The sequence below is a fragment of the Vombatus ursinus genome, unplaced genomic scaffold (assembly GCF_900497805.2).
Source record: "Vombatus ursinus unplaced genomic scaffold, bare-nosed wombat genome assembly UNPS02009205.1, whole genome shotgun sequence".
NCBI lineage: Eukaryota > Metazoa > Chordata > Mammalia > Diprotodontia > Vombatidae > Vombatus > Vombatus ursinus.
In genome coordinates this window covers 55,476,999-55,501,415 of record NW_020948983.1, presented here as the reverse complement: position 1 = coordinate 55,501,415, position 24,417 = coordinate 55,476,999, and the positions used below count along the sequence as shown (strand labels likewise).

At 35.2% G+C, this 24,417-nt stretch overlaps 1 protein-coding gene across 6 annotated transcripts in view; it reads left to right on the top strand.

Annotated features, from left to right (window-relative positions):
• The window catches only part of DENND4A (DENN domain containing 4A), a 145,826-nt gene extending 122,095 nt beyond the window's left edge, over window positions 1–23,731 (top strand). For 5 of the 6 annotated variants that reach the window (XM_027851561.1, XM_027851562.1, XM_027851563.1 and 2 more), the window contains 11 exons: window positions 89–1,203; window positions 3,586–3,775; window positions 6,233–6,327; window positions 9,814–9,989; window positions 10,288–10,425; window positions 14,123–14,333; window positions 14,602–14,856; window positions 17,350–17,467; window positions 18,088–18,250; window positions 18,455–18,519; window positions 20,291–23,731. In XM_027851561.1, the coding sequence (XP_027707362.1) occupies window positions 89–1,203; window positions 3,586–3,775; window positions 6,233–6,327; window positions 9,814–9,989; window positions 10,288–10,425; window positions 14,123–14,333; window positions 14,602–14,856; window positions 17,350–17,467; window positions 18,088–18,250; window positions 18,455–18,519; window positions 20,291–20,427 (2,663 nt within the window). In that variant the 3' untranslated portion in view covers window positions 20,428–23,731. The remainder of the gene's footprint in view (window positions 1–88; window positions 1,204–3,585; window positions 3,776–6,232; window positions 6,328–9,813; window positions 9,990–10,287; window positions 10,426–14,122; window positions 14,334–14,601; window positions 14,857–17,349; window positions 17,468–18,087; window positions 18,251–18,454; window positions 18,520–20,290) is intronic. The other variant, XM_027851565.1, reaches the window with a different exon arrangement.
• The last annotated feature ends 686 nt before the right edge of the window (window positions 23,732–24,417 follow it).

Sequence of the window (24,417 nt, the reverse complement as noted above, 5' to 3'; positions counted from 1 at the left end):
TTAACTTAATCTGCACATATGGTATTGAATGCAATTCATTTTTTCATATTAATTTCTTCATGACTAAATTACCTTTCCTGTTTTTCAGAAGATGCATCTGAGCTGCTATTAATATCTTCTTTTGAAGAGACAAATGAAACAGAAAATATTGAAAGAGGTTTCAGAAAAAGACACCGAAGTGATGCAGAGCCTGCTTTGCAGCAACAGATGACTTGGGAAAACAGAAATCATAATCTTAGTGGAGGTGTATTGATGGGACTTATGATCAATAGGATTAGCCAGGAAGAAAGTCCTGGAGAAATGGTTGAAAAATTAGGAGCTGATGCAAAAATTCTTTCAAATGTTATGCAGAAAAACCCAAGGCCAAATACCCTTGATATTGGAAATCCATCTTTAAGGTCAAAAAGAGACAGTCTGGAAAAAGAATCTAGTGATGATGACACACCTTTTGATGGTACCAACTGTTTGGCAGATAAAACTGACTCTCCTGTGATTTTTGACTTAGAAGATTTAGACAGTGAAGTAGATACATCAAAAGGAGGCACTGTCCCTGCACAAAACCCTAAAAGAGTGGAACGAATGAATAGCAGCTTCTCAATAAAACCTGTTGAGAAAACTGATGTTGCAGCTGGGTTTGATCCACTCTCGCTTTTAGCTGCTGAAACTGAGCAGCAGCAGAAAGAGGTGGAAGAAGATGAGGGTAATGATGAAAACAAAAACATTTCCACACCATCAGCCAGAAGAGATTTAGCTGAGGAAATTGTGATGTACATGAATAATATGAGCAGTCCTTTGACCAGCCGTACACCAAGCATTGATTTACAACGGGCTTATGAGGACCAATCAGCAAATAAGAAAAGTCCAACAGTAGCCAAGCCATGCAGAAGGTCTAGCCTTCCTCCCATTTCTCCCAGGCCAATGCGTCTTACCAAATCTAAAAGTTACTACATAAAAAATGAAAACAGACCCAGGGATAGACTCTGGTCTTCTCCTACTTTCTCACCAACCTGTCCACTTAGGGAACAGTCTCAGGATGTGACTGGTACATTAACTCTTGTTTCATCACCTTCATTTAATTTAGATACATTAATAACGCCTAAATTGGGTGTTCTAAAGAGTAGTATGTTCTCTGCTGGAAAAGGTGTTGCAGAGAGGGCAAGCAAATGGTATACGAGATTCACTATGTATACTACACCCTCCAAGGTAAGGTTTCCTGGTGTCCAGGGTTATTTCCTTTCCACCCCCTTGATGGAAAATTTTAAAGTACATGACTCCTGGAAAAATTGATATTGATAGTTATCCTTTAAATAATGGCCCTGTCTAAAGAAAACTTTTTTAAAAAATCTTAGATTTATTTATGTCAGAGATAAAGAACAAACAAGACTAAGGTCACTAAGGGGGAAAAATTCTATTGATTAGATTTCTTTCTGTAATCCCACTGTGAAAGATAACATATACTTGTTTATTAGGGTCCATCATGAGAAAATTATTATTGATCTTCAGTCTTCATACTGTTTTTCTGGTTAAACCTGTTGATGTATAATATAACAAAGAGAAGATAACGGGCACATTAGTCCTGGCAAAAAATTTTCACATGAAAAAATATAATGCAGTATCAGCAGTTTGAGCATTGCAGAAATTGTTGCTCTTGTTGCATTATAGATATTGCCATTGTCTTTTTTTTTACTTTTTTTTCTTTTTATTCTAACGAAGGGGGGGAGGGTGCCTTCATTTCTTTGGTAGACTCACATACTTTCACAATGTGTTTTTGAGTAGAAGTGAAAATAAAGGCAAATAGCCTTTAATGTTATCAGCAAATGGTAGGCATTGCAGCCTTTTCTTGATTTTATAAAACTAATCCTTTAGAAACCATTGATCTTATCTGCGTGCACTTTGGGAATTTTCACCAGGTCGATGGCAGTGCCTTCTTAGGACTTTCTAACTCAGTTCAGCTTCCTGTAGGCAATATGAACAAAGAAAGGACCGTGCATTCCCAGTCAGTTGTACTTTTTTATATTACAAAAATGTTTGAAATAATAACAATTCATCCATTATAAACAAGTCACTAGTTATAAACAGCAATATGCAATTTTTTTTGTTTTTTGTTTTTTGTTTTTCTTTTTTGGCTAGGCAGTGGGGTTAAGTGACTTGCCCAGGGTCACATAGCTAGTAAGTGTTATGTGTCTGAGGCCGAATTTGAACTCAGGTCCTCCTGAATCCGGGGCCGGTGTTCTATCCACTGTGCCACCTAGCTGCCCCAGTAATATGCAATTTAGAGTAAGATTTGAAGAAATTCGTACCACTGTATGATCAGATGTGCCTCTTCAAAAAATTTTAACTAGTATTAGTCAATGCTTAACTTGACTTTGGTTTTATTACCCCTAGTTCTAAGTAGAAAAAAGTCTTCAACCCACGCTGAATCTTTTCTTAAATGAAAGTGATTTCTACATTATATACACACCCAACTCTCACTCAGGCTGCAATTCTTCAGAACTTAAGAGTAGCTTGAATTCCAAAGGCCGCCTTGTTACCTTTTCCCTCCTTATTTCACTTTCTCACTGTGCTAACTAATGCCTAGCACTTGTCCTATCAGACTTTTCTGGGCAAAGATCTCATTTGACTTTCCAATCTAATATTCCTGTGGTAAAAACAGGAAAGAAAAAAAAGTTATGAAACTGCATAGGTTGGGGGGGAAAAAATCCACAGTAGTGCCTTTCTAATCTAGAGAAGGCTAAGTACTGCACTTTGATTTTCTTGACACAGGGAACTCCCAGGTAAGAAACTTCCTCTGCTTATGCAGCTCAGCACCTTCTCTCCAGAGCTGCCTCGAGCAGTTAAGGGACTTATCCAGGGTCACACAGCCATTAGATGTCAAAAGTAGGACTTGACCCAGTCTCTCAAGTCAGCTCTCTGTCTACCACAACTGCCTCTTAGTCATGAAAAGACTTTTCCTTTAACTAATTATTCTTTCCCTGGCTCACTGCCGTTTAGAGTTCAGAGCTAATGAAAACACTAATTTTAATCAAATACTAAAGATTCCCTACCTGACTACTATCATAGATTAGGAACTCCTTTATAGTCTTCTATTTTATTCTGAGTCAACTGCCTTTTTGCCCATTTGACTTTTTTTCATAGCATATTAACAGATAATGAAATGAAACAGAAACATTTTAAATAAGTGCACATTTGTTTCCTCAAAATCACCAGGAAAATATCTTTAAATGTGTTAGTTTGAAATAATTATTTTCCTCTTGACTAGTGTTACTCTGAAATAAAATTATAAGGTGTTAGAAAAATCATTTTTTGTAAGTTCAGGTTTGTTGTTGGGATAGTTGGCTCCAAATTCGTTTTGTGATGAACATGTCTCAGTGGACAAGTGTTGAGATTGTCTAATTATGTTTTCCCCAAACTGACTTTCAAAGATACATTTCTTGTTTTTTAAAAAAAAATTATCTTTTCTCCTGTTGAATGTACCCATAGTGCTAATCATGTTGGTAAAGGAGCATCATTAAATTGGTCGTTTTGACTTTAAAATAGTGAACTTTCTATAGGCAAAAGAAATAAGCAGTTTAATTGTTTTATTAGGATCAGAATTCAGACCGAACCAGCCTTTCTTCAGTCGGAGCCCTAGATTCTGAATCTACCTCTTTAACAGATGAAGATGTTTGCAATGAATTTGAAGGAATGCCTTCCCCTCAAGACAATAATGGCTCTTCAGAGGCAAAGGGAATGGGACTTAGTAGATCAAGTCTGGAAAGTACTGCCTCTTGCGAGGGTGTGTCTTAACAGTTCTATTACTGTGATAATAAGCATATTCATGTAATTTGTAGCCCCTTTTGCTAATTTAGTGATATTTTTTACTTGGTAATTCCTCACTCTAATGATAAAATGCTTCCCTGAATATTGTATTTTTACCTGGCTTACCTTCTCAATGTTTACTTCTAGAGAGATCCTTGGAGATCATTTAATATGCCCCTTCATTTTACAGCTAAGAAAACTGAGGCCCAAAGAAGGACCTTGTTACTTGCTCAAAAACACAAAGTAGTAGAAACAAAAGTAGAAATTAGTTTTTAATTAGGGAGTGAGCAGACGAGCACCTCTAATTTGGAGATTGGAAGACTGAAATAAAAAAGAATATCTTTTGTCCATGTGCTGCAGGATAACTTTGACAGAACTAAAAAGCAAAGTCTTTCACATTCTGGCCAAATGCTTCCACCTCCACATAAACTTTCTGAAGTCTTCTCTGTTAGGGTTCATGTTCCTTCCTTACCTTGACCTTTAAACACATGCCTAAACCTATAACCTACAGTATGTGAACTGGAAGGTTATACTCCTTTTGACTCAAGTCATGATATAGTTACAAAACAGATAATTTCCATTAAAGATTTTTTTTTATTTTAATATGTGTTTAGTACTTCAAAAATCTAAGCTGAACTCATTTTTTTCATTTATCTATCAGTCAGTATTTATTAAACCTCAGTGTGCTTATGACTATGATAAGCATTGAGAATACAAAGACAAAAGTGAAAACATTCCTTGCATTCTATTACAGGAGACAACATGTACATCTATAGTTATATACAAGACACTTACAAAGCAGACACAAGGTGACCTTGGATAGGGCAACACTAGTAGGTTGGGGGACCAGTAAAGGTCTCTTGTTCAAGGTGACTGTTGAGCTGAGACTTGAAGGAAACCAGAGATTCTGAGAAGCAAAAGTAAGGAAGGAGAGCATTCTAATCATAAGAGACAGATGGTGCAAAAGCAGAGACATAGGAAATGGAGCGTGGGATATGAAGAACCACAAGGAGGCCAGTATATCTGCACTCTGGAGTCCAGAGAAAGCAGCAATGAGCAATGACAAGACAGTTAGAAAAGGGCCATGCTGTGAAGAGCTTAAATGTCAAGTGAAGAAGTTTATATTTGATTCTCAAAGCAATAGAGTCCCTGGAGTTTATTGAGTAAGAAAATGACATGGTCAGGCCTATGCTTTAGGAAAATCACATCGAAAGTAACGTGGAGGATGGATTGGAGTACGAAGAAGACTGGAGACTAGAAGGCCAAATAAATATTGCCAGAACTCAGGAGGCAATGTGAGCCTGAACAAGAGCACTGGCTATGTGAGTAGAGACAAAAGACACACATATGAGAAATACGGAGATAAAAATGACTAGAATTTGACAGCTGATTATCTTTGAGGGATGAGTGGGACTAAACAGTTGAGTATGACAGCAAGGTTGCAAACTGAGTGATAGAAAAGTATGGTGGTACCCTCAACACGAAAAAGTTTGGAAGAAGGGTGGGTTTAGGGAAAAAATCATGGGTTCTATTTTGAACATGTGATGAGGTTGAGATGCTTCCTGGTTAATGCCCAATGAACAATTATTGGTGTCGAACTGGACCTCAGAATGAGACTTGGATTTGATCTGTTAGTGTATGAGTCATTTGCATTGTGATGACAGTTAAACCCGTGGATGCTGAAGCATGGGTGCACCAAGGGAGAGAACTTAGAGAAAAGGGAATAGAACTCAGGACAGGGCCTTTCAGCACACCAGCAATTGGTGAACATGATGTGGACGATGATTCAGTTGAAAGAAACTAAGAAATAGTGGTCAGATAGTAAGAAAACCAAGAGAGAGAGCCTTCAATAGTTTTGATCCTCTCAGACTATTAATCTAATCCAATTCAGCAGGCATTTATTAAATGCTTACTATATACAGGACACAGTGCTAGGTACTATAAATAAAAAGACAAAGCAAAAAATCATTCCTGCCCTTAAGGAGCTTACATTATATTACATACAACTATAACATCTCCTAAACCTACACAGCATATAGCATATAACTATAACACCTCTGAGATTTATACGGTAGATTCTCAAGAAATGTTTGTTGAATAAGTGAACCTAATATTTACATGGACCAATGGAACTGCAGTTTGTTTTCCCTGGTAACTAAAACATACATATCAAAAATGCATTTTAAGTGTCCTTTGTTTTATGCCTTAGAAAATTGTTTTTTGCCTTAGTAGTTTTTTTTTGTTTTTCCATGAAGTTTTTCCCCCCACATGTAGAATACTTTCTTGAATTACTATTTCTGAAATCTAAAATTGTCATTTTGTTTGTGAAAATACATTTGCATTTAGTTATTTTAAAATTATCTACTATACATTATTATCGTATTTGAAAGATTTTGTTTGCTGTTTGTTTTTTGTTTTTTTTAACAATGAACAGGTCCCCTATCAAAGTTTGTGTTACCTGGAAAATCAGAGTTAGCATCTTCTTGCAGCACAAGTAGTACAAATATCTTCCAGAACTATGCTATGGAGGTAAGAATTCTTTCAAAATGCTACCTTTATACCTGTAAAACTGAGATGAGAGAGGAAAGGAGAAACTACAGGAAGAAACGAGTGGTAAGAAGCATATGCAGTGTTTCAGGATGAGGTATTATAAACCTAATATAAATGTCACTGCTCCCAAAATTAATTTGTAGATTCGAATTCAAATTTGCAAAATCAAAATACCAATGGATTTCTTTATAGATCCAAATAAAAATCTTTACAGAATGTAAATGGAAAATCTAAAGGGCAAGAATATTAGGGGAGGTTTTGAAAGGAAAATGTTAAAAGTTGGGAGACTTGTCCTCTCATATTAAAGTGTTACTAAGCTGTTAGAATTAGAATTATGTGGTACTGACTTAAAACTAGAAATAAAGATCAGTGCAATAGCCTAAAGAACTCAGAAATAGATTCAAATAGATATAGACATATAAAATTGTTTTTGTTAAAACTATGTGAAATAAAAACTGGGCAAAATATTTATTATTTAATACAGGATACTGATAATTATAACTGGAACTTATATATAATTTAAGGTTTGCAGAATACTTTGCAAATACCTCATTGGTTTCCTGCAGTAGCCTCGTAGAAACTCTGTGAGGTAAATGCCTGTTTTACAGATGAAGAAACTAAGACTCAGAGAAATTAAATGACTTATCTGTTGTCACACAGACAGTAAATGTCAGAGTCAGGAATTGAAGCCAGGTCCCCCCTCTCACCTCTAAGGCAGCACTCATTCTATCGTACCACATTGCCTATAAAGACTAGATGGGGGGCAGCTAGGTGGCGCAGTGGATAGAGCACCAGCCCTGGAGTCAGGACAACCTGAGTTCAAATCTGGCCTCAGACACATAACACTCACTTGCTGTGTGACTCCAGGCAAGTCACTTAACCCCAATTGCCTCACCAAAAAAAAAGATTAAGACTAGATGGCAATAGAGTAAAAAATTAATTCATATCCATAGTTTACACAATACCAGTTTTATCAAAGAACCAAGTATTTTTTTAAAAGCATTAAAAGGTTATAAGGAAAAAAAATCTAGTTATTTTGTTTTTAGAGAGGGGATGAATTTTTATCTATTAAAGAAATTGTTGAAAAAAAATATGGAATAAATTGTACAAAATTCTACATAACAAAAAACAGCATGAGGCAGTTAGGTGGCACAGTGCATAGAGTGCTGGATCTAGAGTCAGGAAGACCTGCATTCAAATCTGGCTTCAGACACTACTTGTGTGACCCTGGGCAAGTCTCCCTATCTACTTTGGTTTCCTCATTTTCTGTAAAATGGGGATAATAATAGCAACCACCTCCCAGGATTGTTATGAAGATAAAAGTGCTTTGCAAACCTTAAAGCATTATGTAAATGTTAACTATTTTTATTATTAATGACAAAACCAAGATAAAAAGAAAAATAACATATTAGAGGAAAATATTTATGGCCTATATATCTGAAGAAGAAAAAATGTGACATCAAAAATTTACAAGGAACTGATAACAATACTTAAGGATCCCCCATAGTTCCTACTGGATTAAAGTTCAAAGAATATGAACAGACACTTCACAAAAGAAGATAAGAAAATTGAATATAATCACCTGAAAAATTTTCATTCAAAGCAATGAAAATTGGAATAATGATAGGGTACCACCTCACATCTGTCAAAATGCCAAAAATAAATAAATAAACAGAAACAACAAAAGGCATTGTAGCAGGCCCTTAGGGAAAGAGTGTCTACATATATTGCTGCTGAGACTACAAATTCATGCAGTCTTTCTGGAAAGCAATCTGGTTTTCCAGATTGTTGTTTGTTTTCAGTCATACCCTTTGAGCACATACTCCCACTATTTGGAATGTACCACAAGAGCATTAAAAATTATGCAAAAATTTTAACAACTGTATCATTTATAATAACAAAAAACATAGTATAGTGGACAGCGAATCAGCCTTTCAGTCAGAGAGGCCATGGATTCAAGTTCCACTTGTGTATTAAGGAGCCATGTGTCCCTGAGCAAGGCATCTTGCAGCGCCCTGGTCAACTCTGTCAGCCTAGGAAGGGCAGAGCAATTGCCCATCTGCACTATTTATTGAAGGAAGTTTGCTCATCATGAATTCTCTATACATAGGAGTCACAGGTTCAGAATCCTTCCCAAATTATATAATAGCAAAAAACCAGAAACAACCTAAATGTCCCCGTGTAGGAGAATATCCTTCTGAAGAATATTTGTACCTTAAACCCAATTATCCCATTATTATGAATATACTTAGGAGCGTTATTTTAATTTATGTAAAATATTAATAATTGCATCATTTGTAATCAAAAAGAATTGGAACAACCTGTAGATATCTAACAGAAGAATGCCTAAACAAACTGTGGTACATATCAACATAGTGGAATATTAAAATGCAATTAAGAATGGTAAATGAATAATTTAAGGAAACATAGAAAAACATGCAATAAGACAAATTTACGAAAGCAGGATTAAAAGAATGATTCTTCATCTTTGACCATATGAAAAGAAAAATATATGCACAAATGAGTGAACAAATGCACAAAGAGATTGGAAAGCAGTACAGAGGGAATAACTAATAAGTAGCTTTGGTTAAAAGTATGTTCAAATTCTATTTTAAAATTAAGGAGTTTTAAATATAGGTGTAATCACTTTTAATACTATTTAAAGTTAAATTCATAATAAATGAAAGAATAAAGTATATAATAGTAAACAAATATAGCATGCTTCATTTCTATTTATTAGTTTAAAATAATGTCTTAAATATTAAGGGTACAGTATACTTGTAATAATAAAATTCTTATTAAGATTACAATGAATAATACAATGGTATCTAAATTGGAGTAATTGCTGATCTCCAGACAATACACAGTATTGCTTTTTAATAAAAATATCAGTATGAATGTCGTTAACTCAGAATCTTTTTCTGATCCCTTGCCTTGTATTTCAAATTAATGAGGTTTTATCGTACAACTGTCAGATCAGCTCCATATACCCAGTAGAGTCATTTATGAAATTTATGGGATGATGAACTGATTTTCTTTTCTCTTTGCAACATCATTATGAATAATAATAATAACCTACCTCATGTGGTACCATAAGATTTATAAAGCACTTTCCATACATTTCCATTTGATCCTCAGAACAAACCTTTGAAGTAGTACAATTAGAGTTCTCATTTCCATGTGGAACAGCCAAGGTCCAGAGAGTCCCAGTAATTTTCCCAAGGTCATGAAGCTCATAAATGGCAGAACTGGGATTTTAATTCAGGTCTTCTGACTCCAGGGGGAAGTATTCTTCCTACCACCCTCAAATGAATTCTGAATGTTACTCTTCTGATAGATTTAATTGAATTAGGTTTTGTTTTAATTCGGTTTGTCCAGATAGCGGCTCTCAAGGAATAATTTAAGGCTTTACCACAAAAATACATAAATCACTGAAATTCAAGTGAGTGTTGTTTTCTCTTGCAGGTTCTCATATCAAGCTGTTCAAGATGTCGAACTTGTGACTGCCTAGTACATGATGAAGAAATCATGGCTGGTTGGACAGCAGATGATTCAAATCTCAATACTACGTGCCCTTTTTGTGGAAATCTTTTCTTACCCTTTCTAAATATTGAAATAAGAGATTTACGACGACCTGGCAGGTAATAAATAACCTTTCTTTTTCTTTATATTCACTAGCCACATGAATCTGAGCAAACCACGTAAACTTTGTTTGCCTTAGTTTCCTCAACTGTAAAATATGGATAATAAAAGCACCTACCTCACTAGTATGTCATGAAATTCCAATGAGATAATAATATTTTTAAAGTACTAAGTACAGTGCCTGGTGCTGTATAAATGCTACCTGTAATAATAACAATTTTTGTTGTTATTTAAAGAGGCACATGTTTGTATACTTTATCTCTAAAAATTTTTAAACATCTGTCATTCACATTGTAGGTACTTTTTGAAGTCCAGCCCCTCTACTGAGAATATGCATTTTCCATCATCGTGTTCAAATCAAACAAGGAAGTCCTGCATTTCTTCATCCGCCTCAGGCGTTGCTATTTCTGCTCAAGAGAATTGTAATGCAAATAGGTAATTATGGTTATGTGGTGTTACATATTTCCACCACTTTATATGTTCAATTTTAACCTTATTTGGTCATCTTTTACAATGCAGTCTTAGGTTGTTAAACGAATAGACTGTTAAAGGAGCTGACAATTCCAGAAAGGAGTTAACTGTTCTGCAGTCTGTAAATAGAGCCTTATGAAAAATGTTCACCTCCTTCTGTTGTTTAAAAAATCATTAAAGTGGATCAGTAGACCAAATGTTAAGTTATAAACACCTAGACTTTTCAGTAGAAAGGCAGTGTATTGAAATGTCACAAAAATGGATTGTAAAGTTTGTAAATATAGTGTTCCTGTTTTTTGAAAGACAAAGTTCATAGGAAACTTGAAGCTTCAGATTATTTTTTCTTATCTTTATTTTTGCAAGGAATTTGTAAAAATATACATGCTTTATTTTTTCCTATACTTAAGAAAAGAAAATTGCCCTCAGAGAAGGCAAAAATACACATGAAAAATCAAATGAGGTGAGAATTGCCAAAGAATGCCTCTCACCAAGATCATTAGCTCAGTCTACCAGGCACTTTGTCACAGCCACCCACAAGAACCACAAGATTGAGGAGCTCCTTGTCAGAAACTAAAGAAAAGCAGGTTTCTGTGGTCCCCTGCACAGAGTTCAGGAGGTGTTCTTGACACGTCCAAGTACTGGCTCTCTAGCTCAGTGCAGGCCAGCCCTCTCTTTTAGGAGCATGCCAAAGAGCTCCTCTCTGCACTACAGGTTTTAAGAGAGAAGCCAGTGCTCCTTTAAAATATGGAAGAAGGGCTTCCAGGTGAAAACAAAGGAAAAGGATATGTAGAGGTGGAAGAGAATTCTAAGCCAGGTCAAGTGGGAAAATATGCCAACAGGGGAGAAAGGGGAGAAGTACCACTTAATAATCAGAACCAAGTAAAAGACAAGAAGCAGAAGGGAATATTCTGAACTTTTGAGAGAGAAACAGCTGCTTGTGCTACAAGGAATGATGATGTGAATCCATAGGGACTGGCCAGGAAAGAGAGGTCATCCAGGAAGTATAGAGAGAAAAAAGAAAAGATTTCAGGGCAGAGGACCTGAGTGTAAACTCCCAACTCCATCACACAAGAGTGGTGTAATGTTTGGGCCAAGTCACTTCCTCTCTGGGCTTCTGAGTTCAGAAAATAGCTTCAAATTATACATGATTGTGTGAAAATGTGGTCCAAACCACTAGGAGTAAGAGAAAATGCAAGTTAAGACAATTTTGCGATTTCACTTCACTCTGCAAATTGTCAAAGATGAAAAAGAAAGCAAAAACAAAAACCAGAAAACCAGTCTATGTTAGAAGGGCTATAGGAAGACAGCCACATAAATACATAGTTGGTGGACTTTTGAATTGACCCATTCATTCGGACTCTCAGTTTAAAATTATTCAGAAGTGATTATGCTGTCTATACCATACCCTTTGACCCAATGACCTCAATACCAGGCATATACCCCAAGAACACCAAAGACAAAATATCACTAGTGGCAGTCTTTGTTTCCGATTTTTTAATATTGCAGAGAGGGTATCCATCAGTTGGGGAAAGGCAGGAGAAAGAAAATGTGGTCTATGAGGAATCCAGAGAAACGGTAGAAAGATTTACATAACTAGCTGCAAAGTGAAATAAGCAGAATCAGAAAGACATTGTGAAAAAAAATAACCAAAAGGAAGTTAAACTCTGAGCAATTGAGAAAGCAGTGATAGTCCGGAAGATCAGAAAATGAAAGGTCTCTCATTAGGCCAGAGGGGAGGGGGACTTAGCACTGAAGAATGTGGTTGTCAGATGTCACTCTGTCAGGTTTTCTTGTTTAATTGATTTCCTTTGTGACAAGGGAGAATTCATCCTTGAGGATATGGGAGAGTTTTCCTCCTAGCAATGAATGATGTCATGTCAGGACATCTGTAAGAAAATTTTTTTTAAGTTTGAAAACAACAAGGAGTCATGCTAGATGAACCTTATTTCTCATTTTGTTAGGGTTACTAGTTTGGTAAATCAAGAGAATGTGAAAAATATCATTTACCTAGAAATAGGAAAGATGAAAAGATGTAGGCTAGATATGCTACAATTTTTTAGGTTGATTCAGAACCAGTTGAATGATCAGACCCAAAGTGTAGTCAATAATGAGAGTATTGGCAGTTTTAAAGGGTCTGTAGTACAGTCTCTGCTTTTTCCTTGTGCTGTTTAATATTTTTATCAGTGACTTGGGAAAGACATATGTTATGCTTATCAGATATGTAGATAACACAAAGCTTGGATGAATAGTTGGGAATGAGGAACTGTTTTTTTTAAATATACACGTTTGCAAGTGATATAATTTAATACCTAAACTACAAATTTTTCTCAAAAATTGAGAAGGAAAATAGGAAAAAATGTATTCCTAACACATAAGCTAGGAAAGGATAAAGTAAAGAAAGAACTATATAGACTTTTATAACTAAAGAATGTCACTTTCAAAATTTTTACATAAAATCCTAATTAAAAAAAAACTATTGCAATTAACTAACAACATTATTTAACTTAACCAAAATAGATGCAAGTACAGTGCTTCATTAGAAGAACAATTCATATAAGTAGCCATATTAAAAACAAAACATCCTAAGCCACAGGATTACATCAATAAACATAAAAAAACTTTTGCAAAGTTCAATATTCATTAATGCTAAAAAAGAAAAAAAACTCTCCAAAGTACTAACATAGAAGGGAAATTAGAAAAAGTATTATCTAAAATTAAAATGCATTATTTGCAATGGAGAAACACTGTCAGTGTTCCCATTAAATACAGGGGCAAACCAAAGATGTCTTCTTTCCCCAGTATTGTTTGACATAATGCTAGAATTGCTTGCACGCTAATAATAAGGTAAGAGAAAGTTAAAGGTGTAAACACTGTCAAAAAGTAGACAAAACTAGCTCTGTTTGCTAGTGAAAGATGGCTTTCTTGGAGAACCTAAGAGAATCAGCAAAAAAAACTCATTGAGGCAATTAATAGCTTCAGTAAAATATCTAAATACAAAATAAATCAACAAAAATCAACATTTGATTCTTTTTAGTAAAAACAAACTCCAAAAGAAAATAACAGGAAGAGGGGTTCTATTTAAAACAATTATAAGATGCATAAAATATCTGAGTCAATCTACCAAGATTCACTCAAGACTTGTAAAAATATTTTTACAAAATACTCTTAAAAACTTAAACATGACTTAAATAATTAGTGGGATATTCATTGCTTGTTGTTGGAATTCACTAATATGCCAAAAATGAGAATTCCTAAATTAGTTTACATATTAGTGATATACCAATAAAACTACAAAAATTATTCTTTATAGAGCTAGGCAAAATAACAACAAAATTCATTTGGAGGGAGAGGTGAGAGGCCTTGAGATTATGAGATTATGAGGATTGATTAAGGTATCTGGGAAAGCTTGTCCTGGAGAAGAGAAGGTTTAGAGAAATGGGGCAGGGGTTAAGGTAAGAACATGGGTTCCCTCCATGAAATTAAAGTAGGTGAGGGGAGAAAGACTAGGAATAAATAGCCTCTAAGGTTTCTTATGATCCAGAGAGTCTATATCAGACCACTATAGAAATGTACATTGTATTATATTCCTCTGCATAAATGAACATTTTCATTGTGTATGCTATGTATTAAGTATTGCCAATTCTTCTTCCCCTCCCTCAAGCAAATGTAAAGAGCAAGAAAATTCATGTGCCCGAAGTATTCAGATCCCTGAAGGGAGGAGACAAAATATGAGCACATCAAAATGTCCAATATTTCCAGTGGCCAGGAGCATCAGTACGTATGGTCCCTTAGACAAGGAAGAAACAGGAGGCCAGAAGATTAGCCACATTGTGTCTACAGGCAGTCTGCCAGCAACTTTGCAAGGCACAACGGTATATTTGGTATTTTTAATTTGGACACTGATCTTTTAGCCATACTTTCATTTCCCTTATGCTGTATAGTCTTGTTAGCCTTCATTTAAATTCATCATAACTTTATTATGGAAGCTTAAAGTCTTAAGCTTCCATAATAAAGTTATAATGAAAATTATTACTATTCTCCTTAAGTGACAAAGTATATCATAACAGTTGTTTCAAAAGTATGATTCCACTTAAATGTTTTGTACTTGTATGACTGTTTTGTTTTGTTGTTTTGCAACAGGAGTCATTGGGATTAGAGTGGGACCTTCCAAGTCCAGACCCTATTACTGTCCCATATCTCAGTCCATTAGTGGTATGGAAAGAACTGGAAAGTTTATTGGAAAATGAAGGCGATAATGCAATAACGGTGGCAGACTTTGTAGACCATCACCCAATTGTATTTTGGAATCTAGTGTGGTATTTTAGACGTCTGGACTTACCCAGTAATTTGCCTGGATTGATTTTGTCTTCTGAGCATTGTAATAAGTATTCTAAGGTATGAGAGAAAAGCATACCAAATGTGATACTCTAAATATTGTTCTCTTTACCTCAAAAATTATTTGCCTATTCTCAATTATAAAAAATGGGATTTCATTATATTTCATTTATTCTAGGACCTTAACAGCCATAATGACCATTTGTGAACTTTTAAAAAAAAATGCATTCCTTATTATAGTTCTTTCTTCCCCTCCATTTACTCTCATTTTTATCAATGACTTGGATTAAGGCAGACATGTTCATCCAATTTGCAGATGACTCTAGGATGAGAGCAATAGCTAACGCACTGGATGACAGGATTAGGATTTAAAAAGATCTTGACAGCCACCCTAAAGCATTGTACTGAATATAAGGAGATGAAATTCAGTAGGAATAAATGTGAAGTCTTACACTTAGGAACAACAACAAAAAAAAGCAACTCCGCAGGCATAGGATGGGGAAGAGCTTTTTTCTTTTTCAGACAACAGTTTGTCTGAAAACAGTCTAGAGGTTAGAGCATATTACCAGCTCATCATGAGTCAGCCTTGTGATGTGGCTACCACATCTGACCTTGGGCGCCACTGAGAGGTATAACTGCCATGTGTAAAGAGATGAGAGTCTTTCTGTGCCCTGCCCTTATCAAGACCTCCTCTGGACAATTTTGTTCAGTTCTGGACGCCCCAGTTTAAGAAGAACATTGCTAAGCTAAGAAGTATCCAGAAAAGGGCAACCAGGATGGTGAAGAAACCGGCGTTGTTTTTAGCCTGGAGAAGAGAGCACACAGAGGACCATGGTAGCCTATTCTAATATTTGAAAGGCTGTCATGTGGAATAGGGACTCGATTTGTTCTGTTTGACCCAGAGGGCAGAATCAGGAACGATGGATGAAAGTTGCAAGATAGGAAATTTAGATTTTGGTGTCAGGAGGGAAAAAACCCTTTCCCACAATTAGAGCTGTCCAGAGGTAGAAGGAGTTGCCTCCTGAGTTGGTGGGGGAGGTCACTGAAAGTCTTTAAGTAGAAGCTGGATGACTGCTTTGAGGGGGAGAGGTAATAAGGATTATTTTGAAATAGAAATTCCTTTTGAGTATGGATTGGATTAGATGGCCATAGAAGTCGCTTCTAACTCTCAAATTCTGTGAGTCTGGCAACAAAACAATAACATATTATAACATCCTTAGTAGATACATTGTCCAGTTGTTTTAGTCATATCTGACTCTTCATGACCCATTTGGGGTTTTCTTGGCAAAGATACTGAAGTGGTTTGCCATTTCCTTCTCCAGCTCGTTTTACAGATGAGGAAAGTGAGGCAAACAGGGTTCAGGGACTTGCTCAGGATCACACAGCTAATAAGTGTCTGGAGTCAAATTTGAACTCAGAAACATGAGTCTTCCTAACACCAAGGCCAGAGCTCTATCCACTGAGCCACCCATAGACATTACTTACAATTAGCTCTTGAAAGTTTACAAAGCTCTTTCCTCCCAGATACCCTAAGTTGTAGAATAGTACAGCTATCATCCCCAGAACAAGAGTAAATTATATCATCGGGGAGATATATGATGTGAAAATAAGATAACATGGTAACATGAAGGGATGACAGGTTGACATCCTGTTGGACATGACCAAGAAAAGCAGTCCAGTATGTTGGATTGGTGGGGCAGGGAGAGGGCATAGGGGACAGCAGAGACAGGAATCTCATCAAATAGGCTGCCATCTTCATCACTGGAGAGAACATTCACATCAATAAGATGTGAATCCTTTTATTAAGGGGATTTGTTCCATGAAGTTTGGATTCTGTCAAAAAGCCACACTTGAGGACTTAGAGGGCCACCTGTGACCTCGAGGCCACAGGTTCCCCACCCCTGGTATAGCATAATTAAGGTTTCTTTTTTGTTGTTGTTCAGTTGTGTCTGACTCTTCAGCATATCTGATGTAGAGTTATCTTGGCAAAGATACTGGAGTGGTTTGCCATTTCCTTTTCCAGTGGATTAGGCAAATAGGTTAAGTGACTTGCCCAAGATCACACAGCTAGTTATTGTCTAAAGCCAGATCGACTGAGCCACCTAGCTGCCTCCTTACCATACCATCATGGGATTTTCTTGGCAAAGATACTGGAGAGAGGAGAAAAGAAGAAGGAAGCACACGGGCTACCAAAAACAACCTTTTGGCCTTTCCTGCCTTTCTTTTGCTCTCCTCCCTTTCTTCCTCCCTCCTTCTCTCTCCCTCCCTCCTTCTCTCTCCCTCTCCCCCTCTCTCCCTCTCCCTCTCCTTCTCTCTGTCCCTGTCTCTCTGTCTCTCTCTCTCTCTCTCTCTCCCTCTCTCCCTCTCTCTCTTTCCTTTTCTCTCTCCCTCTCCTCCTTCTCCCAGCTCCAAGAGCCCAGAAGGGGGAGCATGTGTTTTTTTATATACGTATATATAGTATATCATGTTCATTCTGACTAATTTTGTGTCTAAAAGAATTTATTCTATAGGGAACTCCTCATATTAATTATTTTTTCCTTTTTTACTATTTAGATTCCCCGTCACTGTATGTCAGAAGACAGCAAATACGTTTTAATTCAGATGTTATGGGACAACATGAAATTACACCAGGATCCAGGACAACCCTTATACATCCTCTGGAATGCACAGAGTAAGTACCTTTCTAAGAAGAAATCTTTTCTGACATACATTAATTAATTATTTTCTTCAAGTATCATGGATAGTAATACAACTGATATTTTTTAATGCAACTTTTTGTCTTTCAGGTCAAAATCGTACTCTTTTGTTTGAGAGTGAGTGTTATGCTTAGTGTTGCTAATGTGTGGATTTCTTTGAGGGGGGTGGTACATGTGTGAATGTGCATGCGCATGTCAGAAAATATTTCAGCTTTCAGCAGATTCCTTCCTCCAGATTCCTTTTCTGCCTGTTCACTAGTTTTCAGTCCTAGACTACCAATTCAAATGTTTTAAAGGGACATTCTGAGGGGCAAAACATATGTTGTTGCTTGTATGAAACTATGTTATATTTTAGGCCCGTAGTCACTCATTAGACATACTTGTCTTTTCCTTTTATGCCTTATCCATATTTTTTATCCCTGTTCCTTTCTTTGTCCTAGGATTGTTCTTAATTTATTTTATTGGTGCTTTTTTAATAGTTTATAATTTTTCAAAGTGCCCATCTAGAAAAATACCCATTAGCTGCTTTTTAATTATTTTTTCTTCTTTCTAGACAATGAACACTGCTTCATTTGTTACCTTGGTTCTTTTACAGCCCAAAAGTACCCAATGGTCCATTTATTGCAAAAAGGTGATAACTCATTTAACCACGAACTATTGAAAAGCATGGTAAAAAGTATTAAGATGAACGACGTTTATGGACCAATGAGTCAGATTTTGGAGATACTGAACAAATGGCCTCATCTTAAACGACAACGGTAAGAACCATTTTTTTAAGTCAGGCAACATTTCAAAATGAGCATGAGGTCCCTCAAAACAAATTAATAATTCATTGCTTAGTAATTTATTGTCAAAACTGGTTTCATGTCTATTTTAGCATGAACATGACTTATAATGAACATACTTTCCCCTAATATTTGGAACCTAACACTTTATTCTGTCCCCCCACCTTTTTTTTTCAGGAGTTTATATAGAGAAATATTATTTCTCTCACTTGTGGCATTGGGAAGAGACAACATTGACATAGGTATAATTCATTATAATAATACTATTTTATACTTATTTAGCACCGTGTTTTTCAATACAAGTTATTATCAAGAAAAAGAATAATTATGCTATTTCATTGTGCCAACTTAAAAACAAACAATAAATGTAAATTATTTTATAAGAACATATTTCTCCAAAGCCTTATCCCTTTAATATTATTTCATATAATAAGAATGCATTGGTGAGAATACTGGTAAATTTAAATTATGTATTTTAAGTATATTTATCATTAGTCCCCAAACTTGTCTTAGTTTGCTCACCTTTTTCTTCTTTAAGTTTGTCCCTTCTAAACCTCAGGAGGAATGCAAAAATGGCCATTGTTAGCTACAAAGAAGACTATTTGGGACCATCCAATTTAAATCACTGTGGATGGTCAGAAAGCATTCTAAGGCTGGGTGCGTGGCACACCTGATAACTACTGATATATTTACTGATATAAGACTAATTGAAACTGAAACCCTCCCCTTCCCTGAACCTTATTTTCCTCCTCTATTGTTGGGGTTGGACTAGATGACCTCTAAGGTCCCTTTTAATCTTTAATTCTGCAAGAAAATGATAAATAGATTTAACTGATTGGACCATCCTGATTTGGTTCTCTAAGACTTACCCATCAATAAATAAAATAATATAGCATAGAATATGCTTCTATAATGTGATCACCTCCTTGGTTAAAGGATACTATCAAAAGAGTAGCTATCAGGGTTTAAGACTTTAAGACTTTTGGTACAATGAAAGCATTTATGAAATTGGGCAGCAAGATGTGTAGGTGTGGCAGCAGGCATCTTAGAAAAGAAAATCAGAAAAGTGGCCAAATTTAAATAAGAAGAAGTTTAAAAGAAATACAGGCAGGGTATTTTGGTTTAGGAGGGAAAAAAAAAACATATTGTCAAAATAGAAAAAGGAAGGACGAAACTTTCTTTCATGCCTGTGTGCCATCTGTGGGCTAGTATTTATAGTTAATCACAAGTCTAACATGAATCAGCACTTAGTGCCTTTGTCAGAGAGAAAAAAACTGATATTCACACAAGGATGCATAAACTGAAGAAGAGGATATAATCCTCTAAATGACCGTCTATATTTACTCAGGAGTCATTCAAATATATATTATAGAGGCCTGCAACTTCAGTAAGATTAGAAAATTCAAGGGTCTAGAAAGCAAGTGGAATTTTTATAATTTTAATTAATGAAAATCCAACTTTTTTCTCTTCTCTCTCTTCCCCACCATTAAAAAAGAAATAAAAACAAAACCCTTCTCACAAACATGCATATTCAAGCAAAACAAATATTAGCCGTATCAAAAAAAAAAATGTGTCAATCTGCATCCACTTATCTCCCTGTGAAGCAGAGGGTAGCATGTTTTATCGTGAGTCATCTAGAATTATGACTGGTCATTGTGTTGATCAAAGTTTTTAAATCTTTCAAAGAAAGCAGTAGAATTTTAATTAGCCTTTAGAGAAGCTAACTTAGAGTTGGTTAATCGGTAGTTTTAGGGTATTACAGAAGATTGCCCAGTTAGTTTTCAATAACCCTTTATTTGGAAAGAATTTTCTAGTTCTAAGGGTTGCAAAACATTGGAATATGTTACAAATGGTATATTTTGAGATAGTTTAAGTTTAGAAGATGAATAAAATTACCTCTAGATATTCTTTCCAAGCTTTTGATTTTGTGTTCCTGAAGTAATATAATACATTGTTACTGATTCTACATACCCCTATAAATGCAGATTTCTTTGTCTGTGTGAATATTTACAGATGCATTTGACAGAGAATACAAGATGGCATATGATCGTCTTACACCTAATCAAGTCAAGAGTACCCACAACTGTGATAGACCACCAAGCACAGGAGTGATGGAATGTCGAAAGATATTTGGCGAACCTTATCTTTAAAATAAATTTATGTGTATATATTTACATAAATATGTGTGTATGTGCATATATGCACACACCATATATGTTTTGTACAGTCTATGTAAAAATTACCATTTCAGTCTCTAAGAAAATTTCTATCTTCATTTTTTGAAAATGCATTTGCAGCAGAGTCAGACAGCCCTGATAAACTACAAATGTTTTAGGTAAAGAATAGTAACAAGTGGGCTAAACACTGCTTTGCTTCCTGGTCCTTTTGTCGTTCCCCTCTATAAAGAGTTACATGGTGGGGAAAAACCATAATTAAAAGTAATTGTCTTAAAAGAAGACAGTCTCTTGGAAAACAGTGATAAAAATCATGTATTAATACTAATAAGTAACATAAAATCAAAGGATCTGCTGTTTACATAGATTATTCAGATGTTATAAAAAACACAAGGTTGTATTATACATGTTTTAAATTGTTTATAGTAAGTTGATATTTTTTTAATTTTTTTAAAATTACTATAGCAAACTTAAAATGAATTTAAACTTTAAATGAGCAATTTAGCGCTCTTCCTTCTAAGTCTGCTGCTATTTGGAACCAATAGTCCAACCTGTTTTCAAAAGGGAGAGAGGAGTGTAGGAAGGAGGGGAGGACACACAATGGTCAATAAATGCCAACCCGAGCCCCAGTGTTGTCCTGGGTTCAGTTTGCATTTGTACGTTGGGAAGCCATAAGTTTGAAAGTGTTGTACATATGTGTAAGTTGTAGAGTGATAGACTCCATCCACTGCCAAGATTGGCACACTGACAATCTTGAGAGTAGTAGAAGTCCCAAATATAATTCTCCAGTACCTTCTAAACTCAGGCCCAGCATACAGTGAAGAATCCAGCACTTTGTTGTTGTTGTTGCTAATGGCACTTATATACAGTACATTGGGGGGGGAACTTGCAAAATTAAACATAAATTTTATAAATATACATAATGGTATACATTCCAAGTAGGTTGACACTACTCCAAAAGTTTTATCCTAATTTTAATGTGCAAGATAGCAATTATGGCAGATATACTCCAATTTTAATATATGAGATTGGGTATGTCATCTTTGCTATATGGTAGTTATAGGGAACACAATCAGAGCACTCCATTTAGAATTATATTTAAAATATATTTTTATTTTACATGGAGCAAAACATTCATTTTCTAAAGGGATAAATTACAGAACAGATCTCCCATATTAAATTATGTAGCTTTTGAAATAAGCCATCAAGATCTATAAATTATGGAAACTAGACAATGAGCTGAATGTTCAAGCATTATTGCTGGTTATTCAGAGATACCTGAAATTGATTTCGTTTTGTTTTGTTTTGTTTTAAACACTTAGTTGTGCTACTCTATTCAGTGTTTTTTAAGTTGTTACTTCCAAGGGGAAAAAGTATCCCCCTGTTACCATTAGTCACTTTAATGATTTTCATTGTTTGGATTGTGTGCATGTGTTGTCATTAACAAAGGAAAATTGCCCAGATAATGTGCTGAGATGGACCAAGGAAATGATCCCAAATTGTGTGTGTGTGTGTGTGTGTGTGTGTGTGTGTGTGTGTGTGAAGCAATTTGTTGAAGAGGATAAGACGTGCCTTTACTGTAATGTAACTAAAAGTCCCATCATTCATTTTCTAAATCATTTGAACTACAAATGGGCCTCATTGTTAAGTCGAGCCACTAGTGAATGGTCTCAACTTAAAGGATTTTACCATTTTCCACTTGGGGAAATGATGAGCATGAAATATATGTAATGCTCCTAAGTCGGGCTTATATTGACATTAGCTTACTTCAATGATGTGATGTTGTGCCTGCTTCTTTTTTCACTACCACAGTTTCTATTCCCAACTAATTGTAAGCTTCTCATACTTGGTATTCTAATTCTCTAATTCACTAATAAATTTGAAAATTTTTATCCGTAAGCATCTTAGGAGACAGTATGTTGGATAGCTGTGAGACTGAGCATGAATTTAGTCCAAGTCATTTTTGTAATGAGGTACTTGTGTATTGGATTTTTTTTTCCTATAAAAGGCTTTCTCATGGCTATTTACTTTTTTCTTAGCTACTAATGTATTTTACATTCTTATATAAATCTAAATGTCCTATTATTACAGTCCAGATACATTTGGGAAGTGGTTGTTTAAATTATCTTATTGTCTGGATTCTGTTCCTAGTATTTGGGCCAGTTTTTTAAAAATAATTCTATATTCTATAGAAGTATTTTTCCAGAATTTTACCTTTTGCAGATAGAGAGTGATGGAAAATTAAGTCAGGAGAACTGTGAGGAAAGCACCCTTTTTTGCCACAGGTATTGTGCTTGATCTATGTGATCATATAGACAGATGTGGATAGTTGAAGTTCCTTTCCCATTTGGTACACTGTCTCATTTTAGAATGCTTGGTTTGGTTTAGACTTTGAAATTGTTGAAATTAAGTAAAAACCATACTGCTTACTGATGTAAAGTATATGCTACTTCTACTATGTTCTGAAAATTAGCTATCCATTACTATTTGCTAGTGATTTTTTAATGTCATGTTATATTTCAATTACCCTCCTTTTCTTTCTCAACTGCAGAATTGTGTAGATCTACTTATTTTCTGATTTCTTTAGTTGCAGTCTAAAAAAATTATCACTGAAAATGTCAGTATCCTGTATCAAGTAGCTAACAATACTTCTTTCCAAAGTGTTTTCATAATCACTATGAAATCTGAGAATAATGAGAATGTGCTACATTCTTCCTTTTACAGAAATTACCTTGTATTTACAAAGTGTTCTGTACTCCTATGATCCCATTTAAGGAAATACCTATTTGTCTTTTCACTGACAACGCTGCATGAAGCTTCATTTTTATTTTTGCATCAATATTTACTTGGGTGCTTCCATCCAGGTCATTTATCTCAAGCCAGGAAGGGAAAGAGTCTTCTTTGGAGTGGTTCAATGGTATTTGTGCTAGAAGTTGAGGTAGACTTTGCCCATTCCTATTCACACACATGTCTAGCCTTCATTTCCCAGACTTTTACTTTTCTACTTAGCAGCTGCCCTTCAGTAATAACCTTAGCATCCTCAGCACAATGTCCTCTGACTATTCGGTAATACCCACCTCCTTTCACCACAAAGCAAATATGTCCCTAGGTTAATCCTGTTGAAAGCGTCAAATAGAAATTTTATGAAGACCATATCACAGAGCCATTCCTATAGTTTGAATCAATAAATATTTCCAAATCTCTGCTTGATGATAAAAATGCTACCATGTGCTTTTCAACACTTGTAACAAAAATATATTTAAAGCAAGTACGTTTTTTAGCTTGAAGTACATTTTTTCCTGTGTACCTGCAATGTCTTGAATAGTCTAAATGAGAGTTTTACATTTTCAGTACATTACAGGTCAGAACAATGAACCAAGAAAATGCAATCATAGGTATATAAGTAAGCAAAAATTATCCCGGAGTTCATCACCATCTAAGTAATTTCCAAATGCAATAGTTACGAATCTCAAAGTTGAATGATTCCTTAAAATTCTCCATGTCATATTGATGCTGGCAAGAATTTATCCCTGAAAAAGAAATGGATCGCTTTTGCATATCAAATCTTTATCATATGGTACATGTTGATTTATTACATTAACATTTCTTGTTATTATCTTTGGGATTTTTAAATGGTACTTTGTTACCTCCAAAACTGCACTTTTTAATGAGTGGTTGTAGATTTGTAAATATGTAACACTGAAATTTTATTTACCAAAAAGAACATCAGGAAGGTCATTGTTTTGTTTTGTAATTCATTTAAAATGCATCTGATCAATGTTCATGATAGACATTTTTCTCTTGTCTATGGAAAAATGGAAATTCTGTTCAGTTTTACAATGTAAAATAAAAAAAGATTTAGCTACAATATCAGTATAGCTATTCTTTTCTATTTTAAACATCTTTTAGAAGTTTCTCTCTTTTTCCATAGGGTTAAGAATCTTGGCTACACAGGACAGTAGCTAA